The 17,436-nt window shown below is 37.9% G+C and overlaps 1 protein-coding gene and 1 long non-coding RNA gene across 9 annotated transcripts in view; both read right to left on the bottom strand.

The window, feature by feature from the left end:
- The window catches only part of LOC143847550 (lysine-specific demethylase JMJ27-like), a 42,930-nt gene extending 27,925 nt beyond the window's left edge, over nucleotides 1-15,005 (bottom strand). For all 8 annotated transcript variants that reach the window (XM_077356436.1, XM_077356433.1, XM_077356437.1 and 5 more), the window contains exons 1-3: nucleotides 13,770-15,005; nucleotides 1,051-1,181; nucleotides 1-97 (exon numbers count right to left, since the gene is read on the bottom strand). In XM_077356436.1, coding sequence (XP_077212551.1) covers nucleotides 1-97; nucleotides 1,051-1,181; nucleotides 13,770-14,744 — 1,203 coding nt within the window. In that variant the 5' untranslated portion in view covers nucleotides 14,745-15,005. The remainder of the gene's footprint in view (nucleotides 98-1,050; nucleotides 1,182-13,769) is intronic.
- On the bottom strand, nucleotides 9,999-12,462 carry LOC143847552 (uncharacterized). The gene is made up of 3 exons (XR_013235072.1): nucleotides 12,446-12,462; nucleotides 12,207-12,291; nucleotides 9,999-12,109 (listed from the first exon to the last, which is right to left on the bottom strand). It is a non-coding gene; the product is annotated as an uncharacterized LOC143847552 (long non-coding RNA).
- Nucleotides 15,006-17,436: the final 2,431 nt, after the last annotated feature.

Raw genomic sequence — 17,436 nt, 5'->3', positions numbered from 1 at the left:
TATCATGACCATGAGACGCAAGCATGCTTTGCAATTACAATTGCCGCGACAGACAGGACAAGCTGTCTCAATTTCCTCTCTTGTTTGGCCAGGATACCTGGTACATTTGTTTCAAACAGAACAGCAATGATGCATATCAGAACTTCTGAAGCATCAATCATGAACCTAATACCATTATAGAAATAAAAATTCAGAAACAAGAAAAAGACAAATAAAAAAAGGTATTTCTACCACGGTTAGCAAGCGTTTCTACCATAGTTAGCAAAAATGGCATTTTTTAAAAAAATGCCGTTTAAAACTCGTTTAAATGGTTTGCGTTTAAAGCTCCGTTTAAATGTTTTAAACACACGTTTTTTTGGCCAACTTTCCAACTGTACTCCTACTAAATTTTGTAAATTACAAAATTTTAAATGTTTTTTTTTGGAGTTTCCATTTTCTATTATGTTTTTTTGAACCAAAACCGTATTAAACTCAATTTTTGCCATCCCGTTTTATTGTCGAATCATGTTTTGCTAACTATTGTTTCTACTCAAATTCCACCAACTAATCAGGAAACATTACATTTCACCAATATATCAACTATCAAGTTCTAGGCTCGTCAAATAAAATTTTTTACCATCTTTGCATCATAATAAAAATAAGGGAAATAAAAGGCAAGTTTTAGTAATTAAAATCAACAAGAACCTAGGATCATCTATTTGTGAATAATGAGAAGATTTTTTTTTGGGGGAAATGATATCCCCCCCGCCCTCACGGTACCCCCCCTCTCTAACAGATAACAGATAAAATCCCCCCCTCTAACGTTATTCGTTAAGTTTTAAAGGCAAAGAAAAATGTTAAAGGGGGTGAATTTATCCTCAAGCAGTGAACCATTCTCACAGAAACCATTAAAGGGGGGGATTTTATCCAGTTAGGGGGGGATATCATTTCCCTTTTTTTACATCATTTCAGGAATAATCGCTTCTCCTCCCAAACCTTCAAAATTAGAGTTGCCACTGTCAAAATATAAGAACTGTGAATGTTTTGGTAATTTTGGGTAGTTTCCATTACCACTTTTGGAGGCAGGTATAGCAGTAGCGCTTCCTTCCGCAATTGGCACAAATGACAATGCTACCCTTGTCGTTCCGCTGACATTGGTGACACATTGAACTCCTCTGATCTTTATTATTATTGGTATCATCCTAGACAAGAAAAAAATCAACTATTATGGATATAAAAGAATCACAGAAATCGGACACACGTCCAAAACATAAAACTGATACATAAAGAAAACAACAATATTTATGATAAAAACAAAAGCACTTTGTTCACATTACTCCTTTGTATATACAAAGAAAAGAGGTTGTAAATCAAACAAAAACAGCATGGAAGAGAACTATAGTAAAAAAAATTGCTTAAATCATACACAATATAAAATTACAAGAAACAATGATAAATAAAAATCAAAGCCAGAAATAACTGCCGAACACAACGAGAAGCATGTTCTGAGAAGGAATAAGGGAAATTTTTCAAAGAGATAAAAAAAGAAATGCAACTACTGCTTCAAGCAATGAGAGGCATTCTAATCAGAATAGCGACCTTCAAACTGAAAATGCAATTGCATGTACTGAACACATCCTGATTACTCATGATATGTTATATTCCATCAAAGAGAAAGGAGGCAGACTCTTAAGAAGGCCGACAACATAGGCGAAGCGAACAGCAAAGCAACTATATCAACAGGCCAAGCTACAATAGATGTGTGTGAAACCGGGTATGTATCTGGATCTTTCGTTTTTTATTATTATTATTATTTATTTATTTATTTTGAATGGCAAGGGTATGTATCTGGAACATAAACCTCACTAAATATAGAACCCACTGAATCAACAGAATAAAGTCATTTGATTCGTCGATCCTCAAAAGATTTAAGCAAAGTTTCACCATTTGATTTCGCTAATTATTACTATCCCATATCTCCAACACCAATTACTATATTCCATTTCCTCCTGCTGCCAGAACTTCTTGGCTCCTCTGAGGAATTCCTATGCCCCTCACTGGAATCTCCATACTTGCATGCAATTTGATATCTTTACACTCCATTAGACCTGTCTGTTCCTTGCATGTATCAATGACATCCTGGAAAATAAATGAGCATTTTATCTGGGGTACACGCACCCTCAGCTAACAAACACCACCATTACATTCAATGGTTACATCAAGAAGTAAAAAGAAGAATGATATATAAAAAAATTCATTTCTTTTTTCTTTACGACTTGAAATAAGTCAAGAGAAGAAAATTTAATGTATTATATGAACAAGGTAGAAGTGGAGGAATTGAGCTAAATGCATGTAAAATGCCACATAATGAAGAAAGCAAAGATCATTTCAAACCAAAAGCAGACAGCATCATCAGTTAATTACACATATTATTGGATAAAATTGTGCATGTAATTGCTAAGAAAAACTAAAAACAAGTTCTCATAAAGATTTAACTATTATTCTTTTCCCAATCATGATAATAGACCTTTTTACTAAAACAAAATGACAGCTAAAAAGTCCTAGGATCCAAAAAAGGTCGATAGTAATCCTAAACATAAAGTTGGCTGGATTGACTCCCCGCAATTGAGTCTGCCTCTCTATAGGTAAAATCGGGTAGGACATCCTTAACCATCTCAATCCCATTCAAGCTCTCTTCTAAGCCTTAACAATCCTCTAAGGGAAATCTATATTCTTGCATGATCAACAACTCACAAAGTGATTTTCCCTATTTATCAAGAGTTGAAAGCCCGCAAATCATGACAAAGAGCCATGGGATCAACAACCTTGACTCAATCACATGCAATTGTCATGAAATACCTTAAAATCAGTAGGCTCAGCTTATCCTGCTACTACAATCAAAGTTGAGTGCGATGTAACTCATAGGTTTGACCACAACTAAAAAATCTTTATAATGTTTAGGTGCCATGTAACCCATAGGGATGACCACACCCCTTTTTTCCAATATGACCCCATTTTCCCTACACAGACTCCACATTTTCCCTACATGACCCCAACTTTCACCAATACGACCCACTTTTCATTTTTCCGAAGTCCCCCATTTTTTCTAGCGTCGTTTCTTCTTCTTTTCCTTCTTATTCATCTTCCTTTCCATTTTTCCAGTGTCTTCCATTTTTTTCCGAAGAAGATTCTTTTTTTTTTTTTTAAGCTTTTCTTTTAAATGATAGCCACTTTATTGAAAGGGATTTGCTAGCGTCCATCGCATAAGGCATTTCGCGGATGGCTTGTTGCATGTGAGAGAAGCCACACGGGCTCACTTTTCAGCAGGCCATCCGCGAAATGCCTTCTGTGATAGACGCTAAAAAATCCCTTATTAAAAATAAGAAAGACCGAGATAGTCAATACAAAAGAAGGCAAAAGCAATACATAAGGCTAAATTAAACAAAGAACCAGGCTGATCATGGCAAAGAGTCAAAAAGCGCCAAAGCTTCCTTAGACATTCCATCTCTAGCAAGACAATCCGCCACTTTGTTGGCAGATCATCGAACATGCTCGAACACTACAGATGAAGATCTCATATCAAACATTTCATCGAACAATCTATCAAATCCCAAGGGCGGTTTTTGCACTTCGTTTAGGCAACGGATGACATTCAACGAGTCCCCCCCTCTCTCTCTTGTTTACTTCTTCCTCCTCTTTTCCATTTTTCCGGCGTATTTCATATTCTCCGGTGTAGATTCTTCTTTTCCATTGAGGAAAGAGAACATTAATCTTGTTGAACAACATGAGGCTAAAAAAACCTACGGCTTAGATTTTGTTGGCTGAACCCTAAATTTGGTTTGATGGATAGAGGTGTTGCGGCCAAAACCCCCGCTAATAACACTGGTCAATCTTCAACCAGCGAATACTCGAAAAAATCCAAGATCTTGCACAAATAAGATGAAGAAAATATATGTACCAAATAACCCCAACCACAAAGGGAGCAAAATAAATAAATCACAAGCAACCACAGGAAGACAAGAATACAGGTGGTTCACCACAATGGGCTACATCCACGGACAAGGCAACACACAATCCACTATTTAGAAGCAAATACTACAATGTTACCTCCACACTGGTAAAAGCCACCGAAAAAACCTTCTCTCAAACCTTCTATGCAACCACAAAATAACCCTCAATTCTCCACACCGTGTATGAGGAAACTCCCTTTGGAAAACCCTCCAACACTATTCTTGAGCTGCAAGGAAAAACTAAGGGAGAAGAAGAAGGGAAGAAGAGGAACGCAACTTGAGTAACCAAGATGAGCAACCTTGATTTTGCTTCACCACAAAAGCCCACTTAAAGCCCAAGAGAAAACCCCTCTTTTCTTGCCCTGGCCTTTTCTCCTCTCAAAGCCTCCCAACTTTTCCCTTTCCTTTTGTTTTAAAACCTTTCCTTCTTGCCTTCACATACCGTAGAAGGGAGCTAAGGAAAGGGTCCCACTTAAAAGACCAAGCGGGACCCACTAACGCATAAAATAAAAAGAACCGTTATTACTTGCATCACCGGTTCAACAATCTCCACCTTGATGGATAATCATCAGCTTGTCAAACCTTCCTTTTTTAAACCAAGAGAAGATAAACTCCAATCCAACTTCTCTCCTTGAACCGTAGTAGTGAGCAAATCCGCCACATTCTCCTTGGCTCCTGCTTCTAACAAAATTGACTTTCTACCTTTTTGGCAACTCCAGCAAATCCCATCACTTGTTTTTTTTTTCTGAAGATCTTGCATTTCCTCTTCCATAGCCTCTTTCCAACTTCTAACATCATTTCTATTAAATGGCATCTAAAAATGAGCTTGGTTACCCTCATTTGAAGAAGAGCTTGAAGGTTGAATTTGAAATTCACGAGTATCCTTTCTCAAGCTTCTTTTCCAATCCCCTCATCAACATGGAGGATTCATCAAAATGCACTACACAACTTATCATAATCTTGTGGCCATTTGGATCTCACACCCGATACCCCTTTTACATTCTTCTCATATGTGACAAAAATACATTTTTTTTATTATTTTGGCTCAAGTTTAGTTGTATGACAACTAGGAATTAAAGCAGATGCATCACAACCAAGTAATCACAAAGAGTTCTGAACCATACCTCACTTATTTTCTTCTCATTCAATGCCATTGAAAGAGACCTATTCACAAGATGGCAATTCGTTGATACGGCTTCGGCCCACAATCCTTGCTCTAAGTTAGCATTGCTCAACATAGCCGGAGCCCTCTCCATCAACGTTCATGCGTTCTGCTATGCATTTTGTTGAGTATAATATGTCGTTGTGTAATGCAGAATGATTCCTTCTTCCTTGCAAAATTTAACACGCTCATTGGACTTACATTTCGCTCCATTATCCATCCTTTACACATTGATGCATTTGCTTGTTGTCTTCTCCAACTTGGTTTTGAAGTTCTTGAAAGCCATAGACACATCACCCTTGGACTTTAGCATTGTCAGCCATACTTTCCTTGAAAAAACGTCAATAAAAGTACCAAAATACTTGAGCATTGTCACCATAAGATTCCTCTAAGGGACCATATACATGGGAATGTATGTAATCAAGGATTCTTTTGCTTGAATGTCTTGATGCCTTGAAAACCCATTTATGTTGTTTCTCATAGACACACAAAAAAAAAAGCGCGGCCCAATGCACGAGGCTTCTGCCATTGCGGGGTCCGGGGAGGGCTAGATGTATGCACCCCTACCCCTGCTTTGCAGAGAGGCACCTTTCGTGACTCGAACCTGTGACCACCACGTCACAATGGAGCAACCTTACCATTACGCCAAGGCTCGCCCTCTCAAAGACACAATGCTCATAAAATTCCTTTTCCGAAAAATTTAACATTAGGATAAGCTCCTTCTTTATCAATACTTGTGTGCCTTCTAACTCATGTGGCTAAGCCTCCGATGCGAGAACCTGAGAAGAATATCACCTTTATCAACCGCCATGTTTGCAACATCATCAACCACGGCACCGTCCAATAACTTGTACAAGAGCCAAACCTGAACTCCCTTCATGATTTCAAGAGCCCCTTTAGAAACTTTAAGCACTTCATCTCCATCTAAAAAGTTACAACCTTCCAAGTCCAAAGTAGCCAAACAAATCAAACCTTTTGACATATCCGGAACATGTCGAGCATTTTCAAGTATGTTGATCAACCCATCAAACATTCTCAATCAAACCAAGCCAGCACCAAGCGTTCTACTAGTTGAATTATTACCCATCTTTATTGAGCTTCCTCCACAGGACTCATATGTGCAAAACCAAGATCTATGTGCGCATATACGATCAGTCGCACCAGTGTCAAGAAACCAATTTTGAAAAAAATTCAAATTACAGCCCGCCATCAACACCTCATCATCCATGACGTGGTTACCTCCACTTAGTTTGCCAACTTAGAAGCTTCGTTCATATTCTCTTAACCTTTCTCACCTCCAGAGTAAAGCCTTTTTCAAAATAGGATTTCTTCTTTCTTGGAAAATTCTTTTTAAAGTGTCCACTCTCACCATAATTCCAACAATCATTCTTGCCATCATGACTCTTCAACTTAGATTGAGGTCTTGACTTGCTTCTTGAAAACTTTGAAGAGCCACTACGGTCCTTAGCTCTACCGCTTGTCATTCAACAACGATAGAACTCCCCAAAGAAACCTTTTCCAGAGTTCTTCGGCAAGTAGAGTACTACAAACCGAATCATACTCAAGAAAATCTCCTTACTACAATAAAAATACAACTATGTTAGTCCCAGGTGACGGCAACTCAAGAGGGAGTGAAATTGGGTTTTAGAAGATCTTTGCTCTTTTTGAAAACTATTGACAATTTAAAACCAACAGAACAATTTCCAATTTAAACTAGAATGATAAAAATCCCTTGAGACTCAATCCTCCTTGATTTAAACCCAAAAGAACAATTTCCATGAAAATACAACCAAAGATCGTATGCCGACACAAAAGCAAAGCTGGGAATGATTCTCACCCAAGTAACAATGAGTGCAATGGCGAGGCTGAGGTGAAAAGTTAGCCAAGGAAGGAGTCTCAAGGGATAGTATTCAGATGTTTGATTTCCTTCCTCGATTTTTCTTTCACTGTATTGTACTGATATCCATATGTACCTTTATTTGGGTCTTTGGCCCCTTTAATATATTATAATTACCATTAAAAAAAGTGTAGACAAATAAGAGTAAAGAGAGAGAGAGAAGGAATGCACCAAAGATTTTTATAGTGGTTCGGTCTTAAACTCGACCTACATCCACTCCACCAACAACCGCTGATGGTTTTCGCTTAAACTTGATCTTCTTAAATTCAGTGAAGATCCCACCGTTACAATCCCATATTCTTAACTTTGGCAAAGATCCCACCACGAAGAAGGCACTGCGTCTTCAAGAACTCGCCAAATACAAGGTGAAAGAAAGAAAGAAAAATGTGTTTCAAAGGCTACAACAATAATGCTCTCAAGAATAAAGATATACAAAATGAATCCTAGAATCCAATCACTCACAAATATGTCCAAGAGAGGTACAAGAGTGTTTCTCACTCAAATATATGCTCAAATATGTCTTGAGTGTTACGTAGAACCCCTTTATATAGAGGTAGGAACCAAAAACTAGCCGCTATGGCTTCTCCAACGGTCATCTTGTGAGCTCTTCGGATCCCTGAAGCTCTTCGGATGCCCGAAGCTATTCATCGGACACAAGCGCCCAACCAAGAAAACTTGATTTTTCCATATTCAAGTGGTCCACATCAGAGGTAAGAGTAGCTATGAAAAATATGAAATTAGATAAGGCTAGGGGGGCTGACGATATTCCTATTGAAACTTGGAGATGCTTGGGTGATGTGGGTTTGGTTTGGTTGACTAGATTATTTAACAATATTTTGAAGATTTTCTTATCTTTTTACGCTAGTTATGGATGAGCTTACAGAGGGTATCCAGGATGAGGGGCCATGGTGTATGTTATTTGCAGATGACATAGTATTAATCAACGAAACCAAAGCAGGAGTAAATGCTAAGTTAGAGTTATGGAGACCTACTTTGCAATCCAAAGGTTTTAGCCTGAGTAGGGCTAAGACAGAGTATATGGAGTGCAACTTTAGTAATGTAAGGAGGCGAGAAGAGGATGTAGTAAATATGACTGGGCAGGAGGTACCTAAGAGGGATATCTTTCGCTATCTTGGTTAAATTCTACATAAGGAGAGATTGAAGAGGATGTTAACCATAGAATAAGAGCAGGTTGGTTGAAGTGGAAGCTTGCCTCAGGAATTCTGTGCGACTGTCAAATCCCTACCAAGTTGAAGGGAAAGTTTTATAAGACTGCTCAGCTCAAAATGTTGGGCCATCAAGAAGCAGCATGTGCATAAGATGAGTGTAGCAGAGATGCGAATGCTTAGATGGATGTGCGGCCACAAGGTTAAATAGAATTAAAAATGAAGACATTCGTAAAAAAGTGGGGGTGGTAGCAATTGCGGAGAAGAAGAGAGAGCACCGCTTAAGATGGTTTGGACATATCCAACGTAGGCCTTTGGATGCTCCAGTGAGAAGAGGCGACTCGTGCCAAATTGATGGAGTAAAAAGAGGTAGGGGCAGACCGAAAACAACTTGGGTAGAAACAGTGAGGAAATACTTGATAGCTAAGAACATAACAGAGAACATGACCTGGATAGGATAGAACAGAAGAAAATGATCCACGTAGAAGAACCCAACTAGAGCCGCGTAGATTCCTTTCACCTTCTTCATGAAATTTTTCTAAGGATTCATTTAGCCGACCCCAACTAGTTTGGGACAAAGGCTTTGTTGAGTTGAGAAGCAGTCCACTTAAAAAATTCATAACTCTCTCATTTCTTATCAGATTTCAATAATCTTGTGCTCTACGGAAATGTAAGAGCCTACTTTATGTTTAAAAAAATTCAAAAATATTTGAAAATTCTCTAGAGTCACTACCCGTGAGATAATGGCCTTAGGTCAACTATGCAAGTGCCGATTTGGACGTTTTCAATGTTTAAGCTCTCTTTGGCAGTTGGGCTTTGGTCCTCTTGGTTCTTTTGATCATTTTAACATGTTTTAAGTTAATTTTAGTGCCTCTTATGGATATCTTTGAGTTTGGATTTGATTTTACATTCTAAGACTTGACTTTTGAACTTGATCTTCAATCTAGCTCTTCTTCTTCACTTCTTGGATCTTCATTACTTTGGCTTCCTTGGATTCTCCAAGATAGATCCATAGCCTTGATCCAAGCTTCCTTGACTTTGAACCTTAGATAAATCTACAACTTAAATCACAAACATCACTCAACTCAACTAAAGCCTTTGTCCCAAACTAGTTGGAGTCGGCTAATGAATACTTGAGAAAATTTCACAAAGAAGGTGAAAATTACAAACATCACTAATATACAAAAATCACTTGTGTTTGGAATCATCAAAACAAGATAGAAGATTGCCAATGGTTGAAACATTGGGCTTACAATCTCCCCTTTTTTTATGATGACAATACATAAGAGATTTGCCAATAAACTCCCCCTAAATATATGTTTTGAAGTAACAAATATTCTATTAAAAACTTAGTAACTTTAAAACATAACACATCAAATTTCTCTCCCCCTTTGTCATCAATAAAAAGTAGGGGAAAGAGATTTGCAAAAATCTTATGGATTTTGAAAGATTGAATACACATTTAAGCTCTCCCTAAGTCAAGGAATTATTCAAAATAAAACTCCCTCGTTTTGAATTAAAAATGCAATATAAGAGAGGTTTTCAAAACAAATTTCCAAGGATTCATAAGATTGCACATTTAGGGTTGAACCTTGGTCGAAAATCAGAATTTTAAAAATGACTTTCAAAATTCATTTCCAATCCTTTTTCCAAAAGATAAAGCCAATAAGGAGAAGCCCCAAGAACTAAGTACACTAAAAATTAGGTTCAAGTTGGGGCTTTTGGAACCCACATCATCTTGGGTTCAAGAGATTTTATAATTAATAATTAAAACTTTCCTACCCAAATGAATTTATCATCATGCAGATTTCTAAATTTGCAGTTAAATTTATAATGTCCTATTCTACCGCAATAATTACATTTAACTCAACAAGTAGAAGGACTGACATGGCAAGTTTTACAAGAAGTTTTACAATGATGCTTTAAAGTCATTTTCATTTTTTCTTCCTATAAAATCAAGGTTTTCCTTAGTCAAGATTTCATTTTTGTTTTTCAATTCAATCACCTTTTTTAAAAAAATTATATTCTTGACTAAAACCATATTCAATTTTTCATTTTCATCTTCCAAAGAATTAAGTTTCCAAATTAATTCCATATTTTCTCTTTTTAACTCTTCATTTACTTGTATGAACATTTTATTTTTTGACGAGGCTAAATCAAATTCCTTTTTCAAATTTTTGACTCTTTAGTCAAATTGGAAATTGATTTCTTGAGATTCTAATTTTTTATAAAAACTTTGTGTGAAATATCTAAAAGTTCATCATAAGAAGTCTCATTTTGTTCATTAGAGACATCATTCTAATCGAATGCCATTAGACAAACATTTTCTTGATATAGATTTTTAAAAAAAATTCATATTTCATTGGCACTTTTACGCCATGAAATCTTTTCAAAAATTCTGGGAGACAATGAGCAACAAATTGCATTCATAGCTTTCAAACTTAAATAAAACAAATTAAAATCATTTTTTCCCCCAATTTTTGTGAGGAATCAAAAATCCATTTTTGACTGCTTGCCAAACCCCAATGTCTAACGACTCAAGAAAAAACCTCATACGGGTTTTCCATTCCCCGTAATTGCCTTCATCAAAGGATGGAAGGTTAGAACTTGGGTAGCCTTCCACATGACCCATTTTTGAGTTGCCTTAAGAATCCTCTTTTTGAATTTTTTTAAAATCCCTTTAGAAAGCCTTAACTGTGATACCAATTGAAAATACAATTGTCTTAGGCCCAGGCGATGGCAACCCAAAACGGAGCTAATTGAGTTTTAGAAGATCTTTGCTCTTTTTTAAAACCAATGAAAAATTTAAAACTAAAAGAATCATTTCCAATTTAAACTAGAAAGATAAAAATCAAAGTGCACAAATAAGAGTAAAGAGAGAGTGAGAAGGAATGTACTAGAGATTTTTATAGCGGTTCGGTCTTAAACCCCAAGGCCTACATCCACTCCACCAACAACCGCTGATGGTTTTCGCTTAAACTTGATCTTCTTAAATTTGGTGAAGATCCCACCGTTACAATCCCATCTTCTTAACTTTGGCGAAGATCCCACCACGGAGAAGGCTCTGCGTCTCCGAGAACTCGCCAAATACAAGGTGATAGAAAGAAAGAAAAATGCCTTTCAAAGGCCACAACAGTAATGCTCTCAAGGATAAAGATATACAAAACGAATCCTAGAATCCAATAACTCACAAATATGTCCAAGAGAGGCACAAGAGTGTTTCTCACTCAAATAAGGCTTGAGTGTTTTATTCGGTTTATAAGGATTTAGAACCCCTTTAAATAGAGGTAGGAACCAAAAACTAGCCGCTATGGCTTCTCCAACGGTTATCTTGTGCGCTCTTCGGATGCCCGAAGCCATTCATCGGACACCCGAGCCGAGCACCGGACCAAGCATACTAGATTTTTCCATATTCGAGCAGTCGACTTGAAAAATTCATAACTCTCTCATTTCTTATCGGATTTTAATGATCTTGTGCTCTACGGAAATGTAAGAGACTACTTTGTGTTAAAAAAATTCAAAAATATTTGAAAATACCCTAAAATCATTATCCATAAGATAATGGCCTTATGTCAACCAAGCAAGTGCCAATTTGGACGTTTTCAATGTTTAAGCTCTCTTTGGCACTTGGGCTTTGGTCCTCTTGATTCTTTTGATCCTTTTAACATGTTTTAAGTTAATTTTAGTGCCTCTTATGGATATCTTTGAGCTGGGATTAGATTTTACATTCTAAGACTTGACTTTTGAACTTGATCATCAATCTAGCTCTTCTTCTTCACTTCGAGTCTTCTTCCCTTCTTGGATCTTCATTACTTTGGCTTCCTTGGATTCTCCAAGATAGCTCCATAGCCTTGATCCAAGCTTCCTTGACTTTGAACCTTAGATGAATTTACAACTGAAATCACAAACATCACTAATATACAAAAATCACTTGTGTTTGGAATCATCAAAACAAGATAGAAGATTGCCGAGGGTTGAACCATTGAACTTACAGTAGCAACCAAATGATCATAAGATTTCGGTAGAGTGCAAAGTAACGTTATCGCTTTGTCTTCATCTTTCATCTTCTCTTCAATGCTTTCCAATTAACAAAGAATGTTGTTAAACTCATTTAGATGGTTAAAAACATTTGAACCATCCTTCATTCTCAAAGAGAACAACTTCCGCTTTAAGAATATCTGGTTTGTGAGTAACTTTATTTGGTACATACTTTCAAGCTTTGATCACAAACCTGTAGTCATCTTCTCAAGTGCAATATTGAATAAAACTTGATTAGACAAGCTCAACCGGATAGACATAGCTTAAAGCTCCATGTCTTCCCAATCATCATCAGTTATGGCATCCGGTTTCTTCTAATTTCCTAACAAAGCTCTATGACACCCGTTTTGAACCAACAAATCTATAACCTTCATCTTCCGCAACTCAAAATTGGTCTTCCCATTAAAAGGCTCCATCTTAAATGTGTGGCGAGTCAATTTCTAAAATTTTGCGCCTTTCAAGCAATTTCACAAACACCTTGTGCGCAAAACCCAGACATTGTGATAGCAATTGTTGCAGCCAAAACCAACTGCTAATAACATTGGTCACTTCCACCTGCGAATACACGGAAAAATCCAATATCTTATATAAATAAGATGAGAAAAAATATATACAAATAACCACAACAACAAATGGAGCAAAAGAAATAAATCACAAGCAACAACAAGAAAACAAGAATATATGTGGTCCACCGCAACGGGATACATCCACAGACAAGGCTAACACACAAATCCATTATTTAGAACCAAATAGTACAATGTTACCTCCACACCGGTAAAAGCCACCGAAAAAACTCTCCAACCTTTGATGCAACCACAAAATAACCCCCAAATCTCTACACTTAAGAGGAAAACCCCCTTTGGAAAACCCTCAAGCATTATGCTTGGGTTGTAAGGAAAAACTAATGGAGAAGAACAATGGAAGAAGAGGAATACACGAGTAACCAAGAAGAGAGCCTTGTTTTTGCTTCGTCACAAAGTCCGGGCCCAAAGAGAAAACCCCTCTTTTCTTACCCTCGCCTTTTCTCCTCTCAAAGCCTCCCAACTTTTAGCTTTCCTTTCTTTCTAAAAAAAAAAAACCTTGCCTTCACAAACCGTAGATGCGAGCTAATGAAAGCATCCCACTTAAAAGACCAAGTGGGACCAACTAAAATGCAAAATAAAAAGAACGGTGATTATTTGCATCACCTCTCAAATGCTTTTGGCCGGACTTGATCAGATCACACACAGGCAGAGGCCAGAGAGTGTCTGTTAGGAACGAACCAAACAGTCACCATCTTTTTAGCTTTTTCCAACTGAAAAAGAAGAGTAATGCTAGGGAAAAGTGAGAGCAGGACCTAAAAAATTGTTTCATGCCACAGCAACACTAATGACGTGAGCAATTTAGGGAAATCACCGTAAAGTAAATTTTCTTTAACACGTGGCATATTCTCATTGCAGGTCCCGTTTTAGGTGGTAACTCAAGGTCTCCATATCATTTTCCAAAAAAGAACAACAATAATCGTAAAAATAACATACCGAAAAATTCTTCTTTCCACACTCAAAAATCTCTTTTTTCCGGACGACTGAATACCCATCTCTTACAACGGAATTCTTTATCCCCTTGCCGGAATCGCTCTGCACTTTGACGAGATTCCTTCTCTCCTTGCCGGAATTCACCCCTTTCTTAACTGAATTCCTCTCCATTTCGCCGGAATCCCTCTTCTCCTTGCCAGGATCCCCCCGATTTTTCCCGGAATCCCTCTTCTCCTTCCCAAGATTCCCCTGATTTTCGCCGGATTCCCTCTTCTCCTTGGCAGGATTCCCTTGATTTTCGCTGGAATCCCTTTTCTCCTTGCCAGGATTCCCCTGCTTTTCGCCGGAATCCCTCTTCTCCTTGCCAGGTTTCCCCTGTTTTTCGCCGGAATCCCTCTTCTCCTTGCCAGGATTCCCCTGCTTTTCGCCGGAATCCCTCTTCTCCTTGCCAGGTTTCCCCTGTTTTTCGCCGGAATCCCTCTTCTCCTTGCCAGGATTCCCCTGCTTTTCGCCGGAATCCCTCTTCTCCTTGCCCGGATTCCTCTCAATTTGCTCAAAATCTAAATCACCTTTCTCAACCTTAGATAAAGACTTTTCCTTCTCCAGGTTCCTGGAAACCCTCATCATTAAATACTCCGTCTCGCTAACCTCATCCTCATCCTCGCACCAAACACCGGATCTCCTATCCCTACTCGTATTCCCTTTCCCTGAAACCTTTTTCCTGTTCTGAACCCTTTCTCCTTCTCCATACCAATCCTCATCTTCTTCCTCGATCTTCCTCTTCCGCTTAATTCCGCTCGATCCACATCCTCCGCCGTCCGATCGTCTCTCACTATTATCATTTCTCTTCTTATTCGCTTGTTTTTTCTGCTGCAAATAATGCTTTTCGCATACGGATTTTCCCGGTAAAACCGATTCCGAGCATCGCCACGTTCCACCGCCAGATCTTTTGCATCGCTGATCTGAACGAGAATCCATATGAGGAGAATCAGAGCAGAAAATCTCTTTCAAAAGACCAATTTTTTTTTTCTTCAGAGGAACTAGAGTCTAGGGTTTGATATGAGGAGAAAATGGTCTCGATCTACAGAATTTGTAAGGTTTTGTCTAAATTGGGAATTGTGGTGTATTCAGCTCCTTCGTCTCCATTTTCCTGGTTTTCTTTCCGAAAGAATCGGTTTTTTGTCATATTTCGTGGACCTCTCTTCTCGCCTTCTCCAAGTAACGAATTAGGTTCGATTTTTTTATAGGGAATGTGAAAAGACACTCGCTCGGAAATGACGTAAAAGGATATGTGTTCTAACTTTAGTAAAATCTGTCAAGTACGGTAATTTCAAATTTCTCGTTTTGAGAGAAATTATATGATGTCTGACCTTTTAAACCCCTAAAAAAAGGTCGGTTACGGCCCACACCATAGGATGATCCAAACCGTCCAATTATTAAGCCACAACTTAAGTTGTGGATGATCCTGACCCTCCGATCTATAGAGGCACTCACATTATGGAAACTTCAACAGATTGGAGGGTTAGGTTCAACCTATGGAAATGGTTTTTGAGGCACAACTTATTTACGTTGTGGTTCAATAGATGGACGGTTGGGATCATCTTTGGTGTGGGCTATACCGTACTATTTTAAAAAATATGGGTTTATACGCTCGAGCATCATGTAATTTCTCGTTTTCTTAGAAATACATGCATCAGTTGGGGCCGATTGCCTTGATGATCCAGACTGTTCATCTCTTAGACTCTTATGGATGGACGGTAATGAAGGGGCGTGACAGGATATTTTGGGTCATGGCAGCTCCATTGGCATATGATATTGTCTGGGCATTTCCTTAAGTGGGTCCTATATATTCAATGATCTGAACTGTTCATTTCTAGGATCCACAGTTAATAGGATGTTATCGGATGGTTAGGATTGTTTGTCTGGCGGGATTTTTGGAGTAGGTGATCGTGCGGTTGAGATTGAAGGAATTGGTGGAAGGCATGACTACCACTGGACGGCTGAGATGCAGGGAGAATTTATATTAATCTCATTTTCAACTGATTAGCTACGAGAACTAATAAGAGTGGCAGAGGTTGCAATTAATTAGAAGATTCGTCCTAATATTGGAGGGGCATGAAAACGCTCGTGACAGGACCCGTGGGCGCAAACGGATTTGGTGACGAGGAAATATTGAAATTTTATTACGGACCGAGTCTCGATGGTCCACACCGTTTACTTGGCTATTGACTTGACCATTGGAGACGAAGAAGCAATCTTAGCCGTCCAATCATGCCCTCCGTGTGCGGTTAGGATTACCTGATCTTATTTAGGTGATACACATGGGTACTGTGTAAAACGACGACCCATTTACGTGGCGTGCATTTACTCCGCCTTTCTTCCTTTCTTTTCTGGGAAAATGACCAAATAGAAACGGTTTCTACTGGGAATGACATTTCAAAATGGTTGTTTTCTAAATCACCAATCAAGAGTGCATATGACTAAAATGCCCTTGAGTCTCTCTCTCTCTCTCTCTCTCTCTCTCTCTCTCTCTCTCTCTCTCTCTCTCCCCCTATCAAATCACCTATTTGAAATGATTACATTTAGGGGAAAACAAATCTCAAAACCCACCTTTTTCCCTCTTCTTCTTCTTCCTCCCACCTACCCAAAAAACGTACGTATGAAAAATCCAAAAACCTCCATTTTTGAAACCCAAAAACCTCCATTGTTAGATGCGAAAAGCTCCATTCTATTGCTAAAAACCTCATTTTTAGATGTGAAAGCCTTCCTAACCCTTCATTGCATTGCACAACGCCTCCATTTTCAAGAAATATTGGAAAAAACGTTATTGGATTTGAAAATCTGAAAAATCTTCACTAGAAACCATCATTCCATTGCAGAAAGCTCCATTGAATGGAAAGGTGTGTATTTTTATCCCTCTCCCTTCTCTTTCCATTATAAGGCAAGTTTATAAACTTGAATGAAAGTTTTTCATGTTAAACTACTGTCTTCCATTGCAGAAAGCCTTTAATCACTATTTAATCTTATTTAAATTACTTTAAACACTTTATAATCATTGTTATTTTACTGTAATCCACTAATTTCTTAAGTTAAACCACTATTTCACTACCATAAACCAGTACTGAAGTGGGTGTTTATAAGTGGTTTATATAGGTTCTTTGGGTAAGATTCCTCCGTGGTGGTTTATAATCGTAAGTAGTGGTTTATTAAGGGTTACCAGTGGTTTAGAGTGTTTATAATTGTGTTTATAAATGATTTATACAGGGTAAGAAGTAGTTTATAAGGTGTTTATATAGGCTTATCAGTGGTTTAGAGTGTTTACAAGTGGTTTATATAGGGTAAACAGTGATTTATATAGGGTAAACAGTGGTTTATATAAGTTTATCAGTGGTTTAGACTGTTTATAAGTGGTTTATGTAGGCTTATCAGTGGTTTAGAGTGTTTATACATGGTTTATACAGGGTAATAAGTAGTTTATAGTGTTTATAAGTGGTTTATATAGGTTTATCAGTGGTTTAGAGTTTTTACAACTGGTTTATATAAGGTAAACAGTGGTTTATATAGGCCTATCAGTGGTTTATACTGTTTATAAGTGGTTTATGTAGGATTATCAGTGGTTTAGAGTGTTTATACATGGTTTATACAGGGTAAGAAGTAGTTTATAGTGTTT

The sequence above is a fragment of the Tasmannia lanceolata genome, unplaced genomic scaffold (genome assembly GCF_043159265.1).
Source record: "Tasmannia lanceolata isolate RefF3 unplaced genomic scaffold, GAP_Taslan_0.1 ptg000015l, whole genome shotgun sequence".
Taxonomy (NCBI): domain Eukaryota; kingdom Viridiplantae; phylum Streptophyta; class Magnoliopsida; order Canellales; family Winteraceae; genus Tasmannia; species Tasmannia lanceolata.
The sequence above is the reverse complement of the archived record's forward strand: the minus strand, read 5'-3'. Positions and strand labels throughout refer to the sequence as shown.